Source organism: Callithrix jacchus, chromosome 11 (genome assembly GCF_049354715.1).
Source record: "Callithrix jacchus isolate 240 chromosome 11, calJac240_pri, whole genome shotgun sequence".
NCBI lineage: Eukaryota > Metazoa > Chordata > Mammalia > Primates > Cebidae > Callithrix > Callithrix jacchus.
Window position 1 is genome coordinate 5,542,590 of NC_133512.1, and position 20,619 is coordinate 5,563,208.

At 43.0% G+C, this 20,619-nt stretch overlaps 1 protein-coding gene across 30 annotated transcripts in view; it reads right to left on the reverse strand.

The window, feature by feature from the left end:
• Positions 1-1,011: 1,011 nt before the first annotated feature.
• Positions 1,012-20,619, reverse strand: part of ELMO1 (engulfment and cell motility 1) — a 588,268-nt gene continuing 568,660 nt past the window's right edge. For 22 of the 30 annotated variants that reach the window (XM_054236998.2, XM_054237000.2, XM_078342222.1 and 19 more), the window contains 3 exons: positions 17,273-17,355; positions 8,325-8,402; positions 1,012-2,395 (listed from right to left, as the gene is read on the reverse strand). In XM_054236998.2, the coding sequence (XP_054092973.2) occupies positions 2,195-2,395; positions 8,325-8,402; positions 17,273-17,355 (362 nt within the window). In that variant the 3' untranslated portion in view covers positions 1,012-2,194. Of the gene's footprint in view, positions 2,396-5,130; positions 5,238-8,324; positions 8,403-17,272; positions 17,356-20,619 lie in introns of all 30 variants that reach the window. The other 8 variants (XM_078342216.1, XM_078342215.1, XM_078342227.1 and 5 more) reach the window with 3 other exon arrangements.

The following is a 20,619-nucleotide window of genomic DNA, read 5'->3' on the forward strand; positions in this document are numbered from 1 at the left end:
GCCCTAACTCTTACGGTTTTATTATGATGATGGGTAGATTAATAACTTTGCCCTAACTTATGGTTTTGTGATGATGATGGGTAGATTAGTAACTTTGACCTAACTCTTACGGTTTATGAAGATGGGTAGATTAGTAACTGCTCCTGACAGCAAGTACACGTAATAACATCAAAGCTTAATGATAAAGGAATTGGCAGCTTGACACGCATGTGTGAGCGCTCTGATGGGAAGCAGGAGCCCTGTGAATGGCTTTGGACTACAAAGGACCTTTTCCCTGAAATGCATGCAGTGCTCTGGACCGTGCCATCTCAACCCAGGTCAATCTGTAATTGCATATCCTGAGGACAGTAAAGAGCAATGACCTGGATGCTTCCACAACTTGTGCTGTGAGGCCAGAGTGACTTATGCTGCACCACGCTTAACACTGCATGCTTGGACTCTTCTGACCCCGCTCCCAGTGCTGGGAGTTTATAATCCTGATAATGCCTCCAGTGGAAATGACCTAAGAAACATCCTTTGCTGGGCTCTGGCCCATCATTTATTAATTCACAGTTGGATTTATTTAGTTCTGGCTTAATTTATTTCCGATCTGTGAGTCTGCATTCTTGTCATTGCTAAATGTGCTCCCTCAAAGTTGTGATGTGTTTAATTTGACTCGTTCTATGAAGTATATTATGGTAAGAAAGAAAAAAGAAAAGAGGAAGTTACGGTCAAGAGGCAACAATGTAAAAGGAATAGATATTTTCATATAGTGGATCTGACTTTGTCAGTGAGTCGTGATGGTCTTCTTAGAAGTAACATTCTCCACTGATGTTCAGAGCCTCTGGTGACCTAGCAATGGTGGAGGGTTTCCAAAAGCGGTGTTTTTCAAACCACTGTAGACACACATCACCCAGTTTAGCTGGTCTGGGGTGGAGCTGAAGAGCTGGCATCTCCAACAAGCTCCCAGGTGATGCTCATGACTGATTACCAAGAACCTAAGTTACTAAATCAAAACACCAGCTCCCCAAATCATCACAATCCATTTTATTCCACAGCATGTTTAAGGGAATGTTATTTTCAGGAAGATGTTTGGGATTAAAATAATTAAAAAAAACTGGAAATACATACATTTATGTATCTCTTCTTTTCATTAAATATATATCTGCTTGGCAAAAAAATGTTAGACTCTTTTGTACAAAAACAAAGCAAAAAAAAAAAAAGAACCCAAAATTCTTGCAAATTGTAAATACCAATAATAATTACAATGATGTAAACTTGGATGTCTGATAGCTTGACCATCCTGTGGAACTCATGTGGCAGCAGGACCTCCCAGGAGAAGGTAACACCAAATGCTTGGATAGCAACAGCCTGTCCTCGAGGCATTCAGGTTTAGTCTATTAGAGATGGAGCGAGACTACTGATTTCACCATTTGTGCTTTTAGCTAAGAGGCTGGGAGCATGAGTGGAAATGAAGAAGGCAGTTCTGGCCTGGGGTAGGGAGAGGAAACCCCAGACTAGCTGGTGAGGAGGGAAGGTCTGTTATGGTCACAGTGCAGATGCAAAGTGGGCCTGGGACCTGTGAACTGTTTGGGAAACTGATGCTAGGGAGGATCACGAGGAGGCTGCAGCTGAGGCTCTTCGGACTAAAGAGGAACAGAGCAAGGCAAAAGCAGGGAGGGAGGTGGGAGGAGATCTGAGTCCAGCTCTCAATTCAAGTGGAACTGGTGGTGCGAGATGATTCTAGAGAAGGGAAAGGAGGATGTGGGGTTTGGTCTTCTCATCAAGTAGCTAGGCCATTTCCTCCAGACAGGGACCTTGGGGCACTCCCCTTGGTCTGGTGGGCAAGTTTTGGGGCAGTCTGGGGCTGCTGGCTTTTCTGTCCCGAGGAAGGAAGGACATGCCTGCAGGGGGCTAGGATGGAAGGGCCCTTTGGCCTTCTTACTAGCAGTGGGCTTTGCTCTTGTCCCACCAGTGGACTGCAGCCATGGGAAGTGACCTGAAGCAGTGGAGCCGAGGAACAGTATCAGGGCGGTGAGCAAGATGCCAGCTAGGGGCTGAAAGTTGCCGGGGCTAGAGGTGAGGCTCAAGGGAGTGTGGACCCACAGCTTCCCTTTACCAATGGAGGGTTCCAAGGCGTGAGCGTGTTTTCATTCCTCTCTCCTGTTAGCTAGGTGTTCCAGTTTTGGAAGGGGCAGGTCTGGGTCCGGCCACTTCAGTTACAGTCATAGACGAAGTCATAGTTGCTGGGCTCCTTGGGAATCGGCGGAGGCGCGTCAGGGATCTGGATGTTTTCCAGGTCCAGGAGGCGGAGCTTGATTTCCATGCTGAGCAGGGTGTCCAGGTCATTCCGTGTCAGGTCGCTCATCATGTCCTTCCCAAGTAGCGCGTTCAGTCCATCTGTCCAGATACAGTACTGGCAGGAAGGGAGGCAACAGCCATCATTACTGGTGACAATGACAGAAGTACTAACAGTAAAAACAGCTAACAGTGACTACTCATCGCACAGCAGGCTCTGTGCTAAGTGCTTTGCCCACTTCATCATTTCATATTCACAACATCACAACATAAAGTCGATATTTCTGTAATCATCCCTGTTTTACAGGTGAAGGAACTGAAGTACAGAGAAGTCAACTGACTCGGTCTTACGGAGACTGGGTGGGATGTGAATCCAAGCAATCTGACTCCAGCGCCTGTGCTCTTCTCTGTGAAGAATGCCTCTCTGTAACGGCTGAGGATTGGAGTTCTCCATGACTTGCAATGTAACATCTCTAACATCCCACCTATGGGGGAGTCTAAGACTTTGAGGTATTAGTGGAATCTACCCAACAGCCCTGGACTCAACATCAGGTGAAGCTTCTCGGCTGAATCCGGTCATGGTTCTGAGTCTAGTAGCTCGTCTCTGCCTGTCCTGACCGATTTCTAGCATGCACAATGACAGCCTTGTCCCACCCTGGGGCCAATGGTAGTCCCTCCCTAGTGTTTCTCAGCTAAAGAGCTAGGAAATAGCTTTCTGCTGCTTAGTGTCGGGCAGCCAAAATGGTTAAAAGTATTGGGCAATCTTAATGGAAGGAGGGTTGGCTGCTTGTCTGGGGACCCTTTTAGCCTTATCTCCAGTTCCTAAGGTTTCTTTTCACCAGATCACTGAGGCCTGATCCCTGGGGACATTATCTATTTTGGAAAGCTCTTCTGAGTACCCCACTGAGTCTGATTCTTCTCCTCTCATAGCCTTTTGTCTCCCCAGGAGACTATGATCTCTATGCGGGAGGGAGGAGAAGGAGGAACTGTGGCTTCTTTGTCTGAGGATCTGCTTCGCTCCCAGAGTCTGGAGTTCTGTACTGACATGGAAAGAGAACCGTGACACCTGGTGAAAGAGGCACCCCAGCTGCCAGCATCTTGGAAAACTGCTTACGTTCCGGATGCTGGGCTCCATGCATCCACTGCAGTTAGGTCTCTAATAGTCCTATATGGGATTCTATAACAGCAATTGTCCTCCTCTTTTGTTGAACTGCTCTTCCTTCTACCATGTACTCTAGATTCCCTCCTTTCTTGCCTTACTAGGTCCAGTGGCAATTCCAGACACTCCTTAACCTACTTTGGCACTGTGGTTTTCTGGGCTGTATTCCATAGTAGCAGATCTCAAGATAAAAGTACCCAAAGTATACTGCAAGCACTATATAAATATCCAGTTACCATGACGTGATGAAAATCTTCCATGACACACATCAGTGGTACCACTTTTTAAGTTGAAGAGGTGCATGATGGGTTCGTGTGAGATCTGTGTTTGAGGAGGGCTGAATTGGAGGACTTTGGTCCTACCTTGGCTATGTGATCTCAGCCAAAGCATTTAACTCATCGAAACATCAATTTAGTGCTAAAGGATTTCCGGAAGAATTAGTGTCCTCGTGATCTGATTCAGAACATGTCTAACCATCCATTTCCTCATAAATAACATTGACAGAAGTGGACACCTAGCTCCAGCCTTGGAGATCCTGATCATGTAGATCTGGGGTGAGAAGACTTCGCTTCCTAGAAAACTCTGATGAGCATGCAGGTATGCGTGCCACTGAACTCTCCATTCTCAAGGGCCCCTTCCAGCTTTCACGCTGTTTCATGGTAAATCCCCCAGTCCTGGGGATTACTGCTCTTGTACACAGCCTTCCCAGGCCTGGCTAGCTTCCTAGTACAGATTAACCCACAGGAACATTTTTGCAGTGCTTTTCTTTTGAGAAACATCAGGCACAGAAAACTTTATTTGAAAGTACATCAACCAATAAATAAAAGTACTGATAGTGTGGTACTGATACTGAATTGGAGTTGAAACTATCAGTATCAAATCATTATGTATTTTATCTTAAAAAACAAACTCCTAGCTGCGTCCCCAAAAGAACCTAAAAAATAATGACCAACCAAGTTCTGTTGCAGCATGGTGTGCAATGACCATAAGCATGCCTTATGCTAGATTCTGGTCACTAGATACTATTTGCCACTACAAGTAATCAAGGCTCCACCGAGAAAAGGCAGGAAACATAAAGATGAACCTGGAGCACCCCACCATACCAGAATGCCAGAAACTTATCAAAGACATAAGGGGTCCTTCCAATAGGACTCAGATGCCAACCCAATGGTGTTCCCACTTGTTCCAGACAGGGTGACCTGGCCACTAATAATGACAACTGCAACATATTGAGATGCAGTTATGTTTAAATGCATGACTTCCCAGTGATACTCAACCTCCCAAACACCTCAGTGTTCTTCTTTGAAAGATGCTTACTATTTTGAAAACTGGTAAAGAGAATCAAGTATTTATCCTGCCTACCATATGTAAATGGGGTAACTTTAGAGTAACCAAATAGTTGATGAGGCCAGCTTCTTTCTATATGCCCCTTTAATATATAAAGAAGGAATATTAGAATTAAGATATCAACCATTTGTCACCTCAAATGGATCCAAGGATGCAGGCGATGATCATCAGTGGCTGCTAATATCCAAGAGAGGAGCAAGAAGTCACTAAGAAAGCACAGACGCACTGCTGCTGCTTAGAAGGGGCCTGAATTGGATTAATCCCTTAACTACAGTTTTAGGACATACAGGGAACAGACGAATATATGGAATTATATTGTAGGTTGTGGTGGGCAAAATAATACCCACCTTCCAAAGAGATCCACATCGTACTCTCTGGATCCTGTAAATACGTCAGGTTCCATGGAAGAGGGACTTAAGATTGCTATCAGCTGGCCTTCAAATAGAGAGGTTATCTTGGATGATCCAGGCAGGCCCAATGTAAAAGTGAGAGAAGGAAGCAGAAGAAGAGTCAGAGTCAGAGAAGTGAGAGAGAGGGGAGATCTGACTACGAAAGAGGAGGCTGGAGTGATGCAATGGAAAGGCTCAACCAGCCATTGCTATGGATGAATGGAGGCCAGGAGAGCAGGTGGACTCTTGAGTGAAAAAGTTAAGGGAAAATTCTTCCCTAGCACCTCCAGAAAGGAACACAGACAGCCCTGCTGACACCTTGATTTGAGCCCAGAATATTTGCATTTGACTTTTGAAGTCCAGAATTGGAAGAAAATTAATTTGTGCTATTTAAAACTAAGTTCATGGCAGTTTGTTATGGTAGCAACAGTAAGCTAATACATAGAGTTATAATCTGCACAATCTAGACGATCAACAACACTATAGGTCTAATGGCCTGTTTTCCCAATAAATAAACTTCAAGGAAGAAAGTTATGCAATTTACAATCACATGCTCATGACTGTGTGAGACAGAGAGAGAAAGAGAGAAACTATAGATTCAGAGAAACCTAAAAAGCATGTCGACCAACTGCAATGCATGGATCTTATTTGCATGTTGGCTTCAACAAAGTATAAAAGAAAACAACACACAAATGAGACAGAGAAATCTGAAAACTGACTGCACACGGTTTAATAAATAAATACAACATTATTAATTTATTTAGGTGTGATCAGGGTATTGCAGTTATGTTTTTCTAAACTGAGTATTATTGGGAGATGCATACAGGAATATTTGTAGATAAAATGATACCCAGATTTGCTTCATAATAATGAAGAGTGGCAGCTGGGTGATGGCGGAAGAGTGAATGGGAACTCAGGTGAACCAGAGTGGCCATGAGTTGGTGACTGCAGAAGCTGAGCGATGGGTCTGCCAGGAATGTGTGAGCTCAGTGCCTTCTTGTTCCCTACCTAGCTCTACAGTGCAGGGGTGAAGTGAGGGACTTCTGGAGTAAGACTACCAGTGTTTAAATCCCAGCTCCGTCTCTTACTAGGTGTCCACGTGTGTGACCTTGGATACGCTTCTCAGCCTCTCCTGCCTCATTTCCCTCGCTTATTAAATAGGGATAATATGAGTTTGTTTCTTTTAGAGTTATATGAGGGTTAACTGGGGTGAAATATACATATAAAGCATTAATGGTGCCTGGCAGAGAGTAAGCCAGGGTCGTTGTACTTAGAGTTGACCCTTGAACAACATGGGTTTTAACTGTGTGGGTCACTTATACGTGGAATTGTTCTCAATAAAACTTATACCGAGTGTGCCTGCCTCTCCTGCTTGCCCTTTCACCTCTTTCACCTCTCTAGCCTCTGCTACGCCTGACACCTCAAGACCAAGCCCTCCTTTTCCTTGTCCTCCTCATCCTACTCAGTGTGAAGACAATGAGGATGAAGACCTTTATGATGATGTCCCCCCACTTAATGAATAGGAAACATATTTTCTCTTCCTTAGGATTTTCCTAACATTTCTTTTCCCTATCTTACTTTATTTTAAGAATACAGTATACAATACTCATAAAAAGTAAAGTGTGTGCGAATCAACTGCTTATGCTATTGGCAAGTCTTCTTTCTGGTCAACAGTAGGTTATTGACAATTAAGTTTTTGGGGAGTCAAAAGTTATAGGCAGATTTTCAATTGTGTGGGGGATCAGTCCCCATAACCCCCGGGCTGTTTAAGGGCCAACTGTATTAACCTTTCTATTGTTGATGTATCCAGTTCTGAGAGGTCGCTCCCTGCTCATTTGATAAATGACAATGTCTGTAATAGAACTTTTTACTGTATGGAGTAAATACGGAAATAAAATGAGGTAATAGAGAGGAAAGTGGTCTGAAGGAATTAAAAGTATTCACAAGCATAAGGCATTTTTCTCTTCATTGTATCTATAAGCAGTGGTAGATATGAACAAAAATCTGGCAGTCCCAGAGCATTTATCCTGATCTGGAATTAATGGACACTGGGGAAAACAGCCTCCCATGGATTTAAATAACACCCAAAGTTCTACTATTTTAATTAGTTTCCTATACAGCTCTATACATCTTGAATCTGGTGGCCTGTGTAGAACCACAATTTTATCTAAAAACAGAAACAGGAGGACACAGTATCTATTTTCAGAAAGATGCAGACAAAGCCTTACCCTTCAGCAAAGTAAATGTCGAGTGACACCGAATTACATTTAAGCACCATTCTAAATGCGGGATTTGTGTCTAATCTTTCTTCTCTCTTTGGGATATACAATTTTATTCAGAAGCTTCAAACCAGTGAAAACCAGATACTGAATAACTTCTAAATGAGCTAAATGTCCTAGGGGAAATGGGGAACAAAAGTCAGATTCTATTAAAATGTTCTCTTCCTTTCCAAAAGCTGTTTATGCAATAACACGCAAATCAAAAATTTGAATGGGATCATCTAAAAATAAAAGTTTCAAGCATGATGTTGGGTTCCAGTTTATAAGAGAAAGTTAAATTAGCCATAACTGCTACTTTATCTTACAAATGCATCTTCCCAGATTTATGCTAAATATTTTAAATATAGCTGACAGCATGCTGCAAGAAGAGAAACAAATTATACATATAACAAGATGTCAGAAGGGAATAAGAGCATCTTGAAAATAAAATCCCAACAGCAGAGACGGCCCTAAACCTCTTAAAATAGCTTAAAGAAACTTGGTAGAAAACCTACTTCCTCAGATGTTTTAAAGAAGAGAGACCAGTTTAACTTGGGAAAATCCAGACCAAAAACGAAAAATTCAATGAAATCCAAAGCTGTAACCAGGGTGCTTCTTTCTCTGGATTAACAACTGTGCCTTTGCTGCATTTGAGGCCTTTTTACATCCTTTTTCTTTACCATGAACTATCAATCAGGCTACTAAGAAGCTGAATCTGTTGTAACGGGCAGTATTTCAAGAGGTTTCTATTCTACTCCAAGTCAGCAAGATGCCCCTTGGTTCATCATTTTTTCAGGCAGGTCTATTTTTCGTAAGTGAAATTTATTTCTTTCTAATGTTTTTCTTGAGGAAAGGTTACATTCTCTCATAAATTATCCCCCCGGAGATCCTCACCTCATGCTTGTCAGGAGCAATGAAGTTCAGCTGGCAGTTCGAGTCATACAAGATGGAGAAAGCGAGTTCAAGCACCTCCTACAAGAGAGGAGAGAAAACAGCATGTTCAGGAAAATCGGCACCTTTCATTTTGCAGTTGCAAATGGCTGCACATTGGCCATGCAATAGGGCCAGCTTGTCTGGGCAAGTGTAGCTATAATGAGGCTGATGGAAGGAGGAACCATGCTCTTTGAGGTTCCTTTTCTATTCAGGGTGGTCTGTGAACCGTCTCATTTAATTCACATGTAGCAAATGTTTTCATCCTTTTTATGCGGTAGGGCTTAGAGAGGTTCAGTGAGGGTCCAAGGTGACAGCCCCTTCCAAAACTGTGTTATTCTCCTTCCTTCAGCATTTCCCTTCCAGTGAGGCCACAAAAAACAGTCCACTCCCAATCAACAGCATTAATAGCTGCCCTTCCTTCTATCATCCTAAGACAGACAGAAACCAAAGAGGTACAATCAAAGAGAGGCCATGGAAGTATGATTTCCCTAAAATGTGGACGCTACACCAGCTGTAAGGAGGCTTCTAGGTGAATCCACAATCTTGACATCTGTCCTTTGACCTTTGGGCTGCTGTACACCAAAGACTACAGAAAGCCTAGGTTTTATCCAGCAGAGACTGTAAGATATAAATGAGAAGTACAGGCTCTCTCATTGGTGATAACCTGCGGAATGCATGCAACAAGCCAGACCCTAAGGTCCAGTGACCAAGTGACATTTTCATTTAATTGCAGGTGAATAACCAATGGCCAAGGCACTCAGTGTCATGTCTAATATGCACATGAAACCGCACTTCTCAAACTGTACATGCTATACCAGTACTGGGTAGGACAATCATTCTAGTGGTCTGAGCGGTCAGCAGAAGATGAGACTCATCAGCTCATCTCAGCATCCTGAGGACTCCTAGTCTGGAGGGGAAGGGCCAAGTGTATCCAAACCAATGCTCTGTACTCTTCCAGTATGGAGGTTCTAGTGTGCCTGCCTTCTCTGTGCTTCTATTAGGCACCACTGATGACCATCTCTCTCCCCTGCTGTGATCTGCAAGCCGCACTGCTCAGTAATTGCCCACAAAACATTTTTTCTTAGGGAGCCATATCTCTTCACATTATTCTCTACCTTAATATCTGTTAGAGGATTTGTCTTTGGCCTGTGACTCACAGCAAAAATGCCCCAGAAAGAAGATAAAAGGCAAAAAGATGAGGTCAATGCCTACAGATTTCAGAATTTCAGATGGATTGAAAAATTATTCCAAAGTGACTGCATGCCCCTCCCGACACAGTCCATCACCCAGCTATTTCTGGCTTTTGTGGAGTTCTCTGTGTCTTATTCACCTCCAGCTGTTCCTCATTGAGAGGGGTAGGTCTTGTTCTGAGGATAGACCTACCAGCATCTCACACTCAAAAAGTCTCCTCACCTTGACAGAAATAGAAACAAGCAAAGGAAAAAGTGCTGAGTCATGGAATTGGAGCTATTCTGCAAAAATAATACTCTCCTGATTCTTCTATTCTTCTTCTTCTTCGGGCCCTGACTCAGGCCTACCCAGTAAAGACAATAATGTAAAAAGGAAGTTTGCCAAGACAAGCAAACAAGCAAAAACAAACTGTGGTGAAGTATAGCATCTGTTTCCATAACCATCTCTCCTGGGCCTTTTAATTTATAATCAAAACAGTTACCGCCTTACTATTAGTGCTATAAATTCATATCATCCTTTTTTAAAAAAAAATCAATATGAAAATACGTATCCAGAACCAGAGATACTATGCCTGAGATAATTCCAAAAGAAAAATTAAAAACAAAGCAAAAGCTAAATATTATCTGAAAGAACTTTAGGAGAAACTAACTCTCCCTCTTTTGGGTAATAAAGAAATCACAAATTAGCCACCAAGAGAAATATATTTGGCCAATCATTCAGTGAGATGATGATGGATATCTGAAGTTAAGTGGAGAAAAGCAGGAGACATGAACACCAATATACACTGATCACAATTAAACAATGCCTACCTGAGGACAGAGACTAGAAGGAAATATGTGAAATGAAAATAATTGTGGTAAAGTGTTAGGTCATAGGTCATTATTCCTTCTGAAAACTTGTTTTCAACAAAATGCTATGCTATAATTTCAGAAATTCATAGAAGCTATTCTCAGATTAGGCACATTCATCAAAACGACGATTTCTTCACTAATCTTAGAGTCATTTATTAGGAAAACTCTCTGACTCATACTTGAGCGACTAGAGAGAAAGGAGGGAGCAAGCTTTGCTTCTAAACAACCAGCCAAGATATTACAGTGGCGTGAGGGGCCTCAGAGGTAAACAGGAAAAGGCAAAGATCATCCAGGCCACTTTGGGCTGACTCTGGGTGGCAAGCGCCCGACTGCTCAGGGAAATCACATGGCTGATCACTCCTTGCTGACAAGAGCTGGTGTGAACAGCACTGCAGCCCAGATGTGCTCCCGACAGGGTGCTGAAGTCACTTGAGACCAGAGTGTCAACATGGTTTTTGCTGTGATACTTTCTTCTCTGCAGGGGGATGGAGAAGGAAGGAAAAGGAGGGGGCATGCAAACTTTGGGCTTTGCCCTTCTATGGCATATACCGCTCACGACATGAATGATGGGAACTGTCATGACCTAGATTCCTGATAAACACAGGCAGGAAATGGGAAATTCGTGAGAATGTCAATTCCCACTTTAATTTCACCAAAGCTGCCTGGGAGGGGGTGGGAGGAATTAATTCTCTGAGCTGCATGTCTGTGTTAAAGGGTGCTATTGCTTATAATGGGTTTTATTGATGGCTCTGGCTTGCTGTTGTTGAGTCATTGGGGAAGGTCAGCTCTTCAGCACTTGGAGCAGGGAGGCTGCAGAGCCGGGAGCGATGGCACCTCTTGGGCTAACACTCCAGAAGCTGCCACCTGTCCACACTGTCCATGAGGGATAAGGTGCCAGGTGGTGGTGGAGTAGACTGTCACCGATCCGTGTCCCCTCAGGGCCTTCTTGCCTCCACACACCACGACACTCACTTAGACATCGGAAGCTCCCGGGCTTTGCTGCTCATGACCGAAGCTCTCTTATTCCCCTGGATTTAATGCAGTGAAAAATGACACCCAGAAGCAGCTTCTCTCCGTTCTCTGCTGCGCTGATGCCTGCTTGTCCCCTTGTCATGTGGAGGAAGCCTGATCTCTAGGGAGAATGGAGGCAGAGGACACTGAACATCCTTCCATGCCCTGAGGCTCCTGACCCTGTGCTCAACACTGTGGTCCTGGGACAGAAGACAAGGCATGCTGAGTCAGTGGATGCCCAGAAAAATGGTTTCTGGGTTTGGGAACTGCCATCTTCCATGGGTCAAATGAGGAACTGACTGATCACAAGAGCAGAGTTTTATGCAACGTGTTTTCAGTGTACAGGGTTGGCTGCCAATCGTTACACTGTTTGCGGGTAACTTGCCACATTTGGCCATTTTGCTGGCATTCACTTAACTATATTGGTTCTCTATCTATCCAGGTCATCACAAGAGCAAAGCATTTACACAGGATATAGCTTGGCATGTGTGTGGGTGTTAAACATGGTCATAGAAATAGCAGTAGATTTGAGAACTATAACGCATTGCTGCTCAGATATCTAGGAATTTGGGTTTCTTCTTTAGAAGGCAAAAACCACTCATTCATGTAGTACATAACAGAGGAGATTACCATCTTTAGGCAGCTGTAACTCTCTGGCCCCAATCTATCTTAGCAGCATAACTGGCCAATAGTTCTCCAATCCATACTCTTCTCCCCATTCCCATCCATCCTATAGTCTAAATTCAGTGTTTTCCAATCAAAGGATGCTTTTCACATGAGCAAAGGCCCCTGTCCCTTTTCAGACCATTTCCTCCTCTAGGAAAGTCTCCTCACTTCTCTGCCGGGCCAATTCCTTTTCAAAAGCTGGATCAGATGCCATTTCCTGCATCAGCCTTTCTCAGCTCTCCCAGGCTCCCTCTGTGCTTAATTTTTTTGAGCAGAGACATATATAAATCTCATCTACTGGATACCTAGGGCCAGGGGCGAGGTCATATTTATCTTTGGATTCCTGGCACCCAGCACAAAGGAGATGTGCAATACATTGCTGAATGAATGAATGAATGATGAATGAAGTAAATGTGAATAAAAGGCTTTTTGGCTAAGACCAGCATTTTCAAACTGATGCTAGGACATCAGCTTCAGTAGAATACGCTTCTTATTTCAGGTTTAAGCATCACACTAGAAAAACAAATGCTTACTTCTGGCAAATAGGAAAATAGAAGCTTCTTTGATACCAAATATACACCTATCTGAATCAACGGATCTGGTGAGATCTTCACTCAAGTGATTTCATGTTGACTAAGAACTAAAAGCCCCAGATTCAGTGGGACAAGTACTGAGAATGCCCACAGCCACAATCAGCTTATTTTTATACATTATGGAGTTTGAATTTAGAATCCTTAATCCTTGTAAACCGAAACCTTCCACCTGAATTTCCATGTACTCATGACAATTCTTTTCAAGTCTCAGACTATTTTCTGGTACCTCTGTGAAGAACCCAGCATTTCTTGTCTCCATAAAAATGTGCCTGCTGCACTGACCTCTGTTAAACATAGCAGACTCTAAGCTCCAGAACCCCATTCACATCCTATGCTCAGAGCCCTTCCTATTTCAGCACTCCCATGCTGACTGAGTAGGTGACTGACTACGTGAACATATGCCTCTGCAGTAGACAGCTCAAGGGAAAAGACCAATTTTCTTCTTTAGGTTCCCAGGGCCCTGCTGGGAACATCAGCAGAGATTGAGTGGGTGAGAGAATGATCAGTTACTAACACTCTGCCATTAACAAAGTATCTCCTTTATGGATGCCAATGGCTCAGTTTGTCTTTCTCGATGATTAAGTTAACCATGGGTCTCCTGGCACAAAATGTCAAAAATGCTCCACAGGTGGAAAAACTGTCCAAAGAGCCAGTAATTTGCCTTGGTTGTTGCCCACCCACTGTGCACTGACAGACCTCTTATGAACACATTTTGGTCGATTCTCCTTTTACGCAGTAGGTCCCCGCTTTCCTACCCAGGAGTCCCAGAGGTAGAGAGGAGGGCCCCTCTGGCGTACTGGGAAAAGGGGTGTGGTTTGGGGGGTTGAGCAGGTGAAACTGTGGCTTTCCTTCTCCCTTTTGATGTTTTGCTTGATGACATGGTCTATATGAACACTATTAACATTGCAAGACAAGTAAATTCCATGTGTATGCTAATTAAAGGGCCAGGCTGCTTGAAATTCTGCTACTCTCATCCCTCATGGCAGACTGGAAGAGCCCAGAGTAGCTAGAACATATGGGCCAGTGAGTCCCAGGAAGCAGCCTCTGTTTGCAGTCTTATTTATATCAGTTTAGAGCAGCGTACCCTATCCATCCATCATCCTCCGGCTGTCCATCCATCATCCTCCGGCTGTCCATCCATCATCCATCTATCCATCATCATCCATCCTATGTTTATGAGTGTCATGACAATACGTGAAAAGTAAAGGGAGGCCAAACATACTACCTTATATGTTCAAATGAAGTCAACTCCACACCTGATACATTGGTGACTCTCATTTTTTTCTTGGTTAGCCAGGCTAGAAGTTTATCAGTTTTACTCGTCTTTTCAAAGTACAGCTTTTGGTTCTGTTGATTTTCTACTGTTTTCAGTATTATTGTTTTCTACCCTAAATTTTGTTATTTCTTTTCTTCTGCTTGCTTTAAGCTTACACTGCTCTCCTTTCTTAGTGTCCTAAGGTGGAACCTTCACTGATTTTAGTTCTTTCTTTTCTAATGCAGTCATTCAATGCTATAAATTTCCCTCTAAGCACTGCCTTCACTGCATCCCATGCATTTTGGAAAGCTGGATTTTCATTTTATTTAGTTTGAAACATTTTTTAATTTCTCTTGAGAATTTTTCCTGGAACTGTGGGTTATTTAGAAGTGTGTTGTTAAATTTCCAAATATTTGGGGAATTTTCCAGCTATCTTTCTGCTATTGATTTCTAGTTTAATTCCACCATGATCTGAGAATATATACTTTGTATAACTGCTATTCTTTAAACTTTTTAAGACATGTTTTACAGTCCAAAATGTGGTCTATCTTGGTGAATGTCTCCTTTGAACTTATGAAGGACGTGTATTCTGCTGCTGCTGAGTGCATTATTCTATTAATGTCAATGAGATCAGGGTGATTTATGGTGCTGTTCAGGTCATCAATATCCTTCTTGATTTTCTGCCTGCTTGATCTATTGATTACTGACCAAGGGATGTTGAAGTCTCCAATATATGAATAATAATGAACTTGTCTATTTCTCCTTTCTGTTCTATCAGTTTCATAACTCATGTATTTTGATACCTTCACGTTAAGTTTAGACATGTTAAGGATGATTATTTACATACTGTGATACCTTTATGTAAAGTTTATACATGTTAAGGATTATTATGTCTTCTTGGATATCTGACTTTCCCCATTCCATGGTGATGGTTTGCTCACAACCTCAGTTCTAGAATAGGTCCAAGAAAAGTTGTTGATCTCCACTTTGCTCCACTTCTTATTCTAAGGACGGGAGCACAACTCTCAAGCGCTTTACATATGTGGGCTGAAACAGGAAGTCTCTCCATACCTATTTTACATAATTCCCCTTGTCTTTATTCAGCTCACTTGAATTCTGGCTGTTGCTATTTTTCCAGGTACACCCTTTCTGGTCTTCTCTGGGTTGCAGACCCCTGTTACTGCCAATTTCTCCACAATGTTTCCAGCTCAGCCCCAAGTGTTATGTAACTGTGGGGATCTCTTTAGCTGAAGCTGAGCAGAACCAGTGCTCTCCGAGATTGTGGAGAGAATACCTGACATGTGCAGCATATGGTAATCCCGGCTGGTGCTGAAGAGTCTGCCCGACAAGAGGCAAACCATGAAAACTGGAGATTTGCTGCTATAGCTAAGAATGCTTCTCTGATGTGCTGAGCTGTAGAATCTCTGTCTCCCCGCAGCATAGAGAAGAGATAAACGGAAACCCCCGTTGGTGCTGTGTAACAGATAGCCCACAGACCCTGGCCTCTTGGCCATGCCCTGCCATCAGGATGCTTGCCAATCAAATGCATCACATGACTGTGCTGTGATGGGTATTACCATGGACTTGAGGTGAGTTATACTTATGAACCTAAGAAGGAAAGGTCTTGCAATCAGCCTCTTCAGCTGCATCCCCTGCCCTCTGCCTTCCTGAACAGTATTTTCAGAGTACTTTTATTTTTCCTTAACCATGGATAGGACCTTCCTCCAAAGAACTGGAATCCCCGTTTGTCTTATAAGATTAGAAATTACAGACTGAAAACTATTTATTTTAACCCTGATTGGTAATTAGGTTGTGTATCATTTTGGTGACCCTCTTAGGTACTAACACTGGAAATAAAGATGCAACCTATTGATCTACGTGACATTTCTTGGTACCAGATTATCTGGGTGCCCCAAATAATCTGGATACTTTTGTTCAGGAATGGTATAGATCACAAGATTCCAAGAGGCATAAACAAAGGACCGGCTCCCTGATGGCCTCTCCAAGGACAAATACTTCCAGTGGGCAAAAGAAACTCATTTATCTTTTCAAATAATGCCCCCTCGGGTGCCCTCTGTAATGAAATGATAATGGAATGGTGGGTAAACCAGAAGGAGTTGGTGGAAGGAGTATTGCAGTGTGAAGTTGGCTTAAGTAATACACACCTCTGGGGAAATTCTGTCCTTTAGTCTGAGTTGGAGATATTTCACAGACTACTCTCCACGATGCTGAAGGGCATCAGGGCTTTACAGTTTTCTAAGATTCTTTGAGTCAGCTGCTCTCTGCCTGTCCCAGGCTTCACTGAGATCCCAGAGAGGATATTAAGGGCATGATTACAGCAGGAGAAAATGAAAGATATTGGGGTGGAAATTGAAGAAGGGAGAAATAAACTAAATGTTGGAGATCAGGAGAGGCCCAGAGAATCTATGATCTATGGATGAATAGAGGAGGCTTAAGAGAGGACAAGGTGGCGATAGTGAGGGCAATTCTTAGGGCGGAAAGTACATAGGAAGTGAGAGACTGGAAGAGACGGTGGGCATCAGAAAAAGCGCTCAGAAAGACAAAGAATAAGGGTGAGAGATGTAAAAGTGATCGGGACAGGAAACAGGAGAGCTGAATAAGAGATGTGTGACTGAACACACACACACAGACACAGACACACATAGACACACAGATGCACAGACACACACACAGACATACACACGGACACACAGACACACACACACAGACACAGACACACACAGAGACACACCCACAGACACACACACACAGAGACACACCCACAGACACACACACACACAGATGCACAGACACACACACAGACACACATAGACACACACACACACAGTGACACACAGACACACAAACACACACACAGACACAGAGACACACCCACAGACACACACAGACACAGACACACACAGAGACACACCCACAGACACACACAGAGACACACCCACAGACACACACAGACACACACAGATGCACAGACACACACACAGACACACACACACGGACACACAGACACACACAGACACACACAGACACACATAGACACACACACAGTGACACACAGACACACAAACACACACACAGACACAGAGACACACCCACAGACACACACAGACACAGACACAGAGACACACCCACAGACATACACAGACACACACAGATGCACAGACACACACACGGACACACAGACACACACATAGACACACAGACACACACACAGACACACACACAGACACACACACCCCACTGCTCTAAAGGAGGGCTGGGCTGGCTGCAGTTGCTGACTGCACCAGGCAAATAGAGCTATTTGCAATAATTTGGAAATCATACCTTGTTTTGTTTAAGGGCACCTTTCTCTTTCATATGAGGGCAGTCCTTTCCCGTCACCACGGCTTTGATATCTGCCACCGGCACTGCAATTCATAAAAGAAAATGCAAGTAACTACACCGTGTGAAAGCTTCCATGTCAGTAAAGCAGCAAGGCTAAGCCCTGGGTCTGCTACTGTGGTTGCCATTCCCAGAAAAAGAGAAAAGAAGAGTGTGGAAAAGAGGAAGAGAAGCCAGGTAGTGTCCCAGGACTAGAAACTAAAATATATCTTACATTTCGGTAAAAAGCATCCCTGGGGAGAAAGCTTGCTTGTAAACAGAATTTGGTTCATTGAAACAAAGACCTGAAAAAAGCAGGCATCACAGTACCATTTGAAGCGATGGCATTAGAAACAGCAGTGGGAATAAACAACGGTGATAAGCTGATATTAACGAGGGCTTCTGTGTGGCAAGAGCAATGCCAAGTGCTTTACATACATCAGTGTCTCTTGCTACAGCATTCGCATCTATTTAGTTTCTGAGTTTTTGGATAATGAAAGAAAGCGGCTTTATCTCAAAAAACTTATCCAATATAAACAGTTCTGAACTTTCCCTCTCCAAAGTCTCTTTCTTTGCCATCTCATTAATTCAGTAAAACAGGTTTATTATCCTTATCCTTGTTTATATTATCCTTTTGTTGTCGTTTTACAGATGACAAAACTAAACTCAATTAAATAAAGGGAGAATTCCTTTCTGTACAGGATTCTGGAAATAATGCAGATAGACAAAATGATGTTATCTCATGTCTTACCCTGGAGTTGGAGGAAGGTAAGAAAAGATATGGAAGGGTTCATGCACTTTAAACTTCTGTTAAGATCAATCAGCTGAAACAGGCTGGGAACAGTGAGTGGCTCGGGCCTGTAATCCTAAGCATTTTGAGAGGCTGAGGCAGGAGGGCTGCTTCAGCCAGAACTTTCAGAAAAGCCTGGGCAACAAAGGGAGACCCTGTCTCTATAAAAAAATAACATGAAAATAAAAAAGAAATAGATCAAATGAAAGAAAGAAGGTAGCAGAATGATTTGAAACCTTAATTTAAAATAATGCAAAGTCACCTGTCCCTCTTCAATCCCTAATTCTCCAGCCCCATATGGGTTTATGAATCAAGGTGTGCATACTGACTAGGGTGGCTTTACCAAGAATTTGGGATGTGCAGGAATGCCAAGTAATCAATTCCTGACTCTCTTAATGATGAAGACGATGAGAGATTTCATAGTAAAAGCTCACATCCTTTTATTGGGAAACCGAATTGTGAAGGTGAGAGAAAAGGATGAAATTACAGAATACCTAGAATATTAAAACAATAAACAAGAAGAACTCAAATGCTAACATTTTCCAGGTACCCTAAAATTACTAAGAACTTGGTCCATATCTGTTGACCCTCTTAGTCCTCTCTGAACCCTAAGAAGAATGGGGTTGGGATGAGTCCTCTGGGAATCTCTGTAGGTTCCCCTGCCATATCTCACCATGTCTTGCAACCCAATTCTGGACCCTTTTCGTAGACATTACTCATGTTTATGAATAGCTGTCTGTACTTTACTTCTGGCCACATAGAAAACTACATTTCCCAGCAACCTTTGCAGTTGGGTCATGCGACTAATTTCAGCCAATGAAATGTGAAAGGAAATCCTTTTCTAGGTTGAGGCCCTCCATTCTGCCTGCCCCAGCTGCAGAAACTGAAGGAGCAACCTGTTCCATCCAGATGGCACAGAAGAGGCCCAGGGAATGGATGGATGAGCAGAGGAGGCTCAAGGGAGGACAAGGTGATGATAGATGGTAATTCCTAGGGTTGGAAATAGGAAGTGAGAGAATGGAAGACATGGTGGGCACCGATCTGTGTTCCTGAGACACTGTATGGAGCAGTCCTTTGCCAACCTGTGTATGTTGTGTGATGTGAGTGAGAAATAAGCTTTTGTTGTGCAAGCCATGGAGATTTTGGGGTTGTTCTTGCAGCATAAGGTAGCAATACAGCCCCTTCTGACTGACCTCAGACCTCTTTTCTGCCTCTTTGCCTGACCCCATTATGACTGGCATCTTCCTGTGGGTGGTCCCTGTGATTCCCAAACCTACCTTTGACCATGATCACTGACTTCAATTATTTTCATATCCATTTTTATAACCAAGAACTGGCCTTGTTTCCCTCAGTAGCTGATCTGACTGCCTAATCCCTACCCTAGGAAGGGACATTTGGATACTCCGGGAAGCTGGTAACTTTTCAGTGGAAAACCCACCATTGAAGCAAATGTGATATAGTCAGCAAACTCATTCTAAAACACATTCTCAGGATTCAAATAGAGTTTGAGTCACAAGTGTCTTATAGAAAGGTTTTTTTGTTACAATAAACAACACGGTCCGTGAACTAGAGAGAATGTCTACAATCTGCAATTGGTAAATTACCTTTATTTGAAAACCCGTGGTATGGAATGGGACAACAGCAATACCGTCGTCTGTCCTGGGGGTGGTCTTCAGAATCTCTAATAGAAATGTTTCCAAGGAGAAGAGACACTTTTTCTCTAGGTTTTGTGGAAGCACATTTTTAAAAATGTATATGCATTGTCCCTTGTCCTAGAGACCAGCTGCTGTATCATTCATAAGATTATGACTAAAGAGAAAACACAAAGTTCTAAAAATACAGTGTAGCTTTTAAAGGTTGCTATTTGCATAGTTTGTCTCTAGATGCACCAGAAGATTAGGCATTGGAAAGGCTTAAACACTGACCTCTCTATTCTCATGAGCAGAAAAAGAGAGACTTAGACTCCTATCTCCAGAATCTATACTCTAAGCAGGCCACAGGGGGCTCCTGATGACTTCAAAGCCAGGCTAGCATTTTGATGAGGCCTTTTGTGTGGAAGCAAGATAAAGAAGTAGGGCCCAGATATATGAGAATTAGGAGGGTCACCAGTAAAGAATGCACCCTCCTGCCACTCTTACCCCCTGGGCATGGCCTCATTTCTTTCAAACCTTTTTAAAGTTTGAGTTAGGTTGAGATCATCTTGAATCAACAGTCCTATTTTACAGCTGGGAAGACTAAGCCTAAAGTGAGGAAATCAGTTGTGCAATGACACACAGCTAGGCTAGTAGGAAAAAAGACCTAGGTTTAGTTCTTTTTCTTCGATCCCATGCTCCCTTGCTAGGCTCATGATATCTCCCTATGTTTGTAAGGTGCCAGTCCCCTAAATCATGCTGAGCACAGCCCCAAACATGATTATCACTTCAGACATTCAGGAAACTCTTTGATTGCTAATACCTGTGGAAGGAAGTTTAGTTGTAATTTAAAACAAAAATACAACTGAAAAAGTAAATGTGGTCACCCA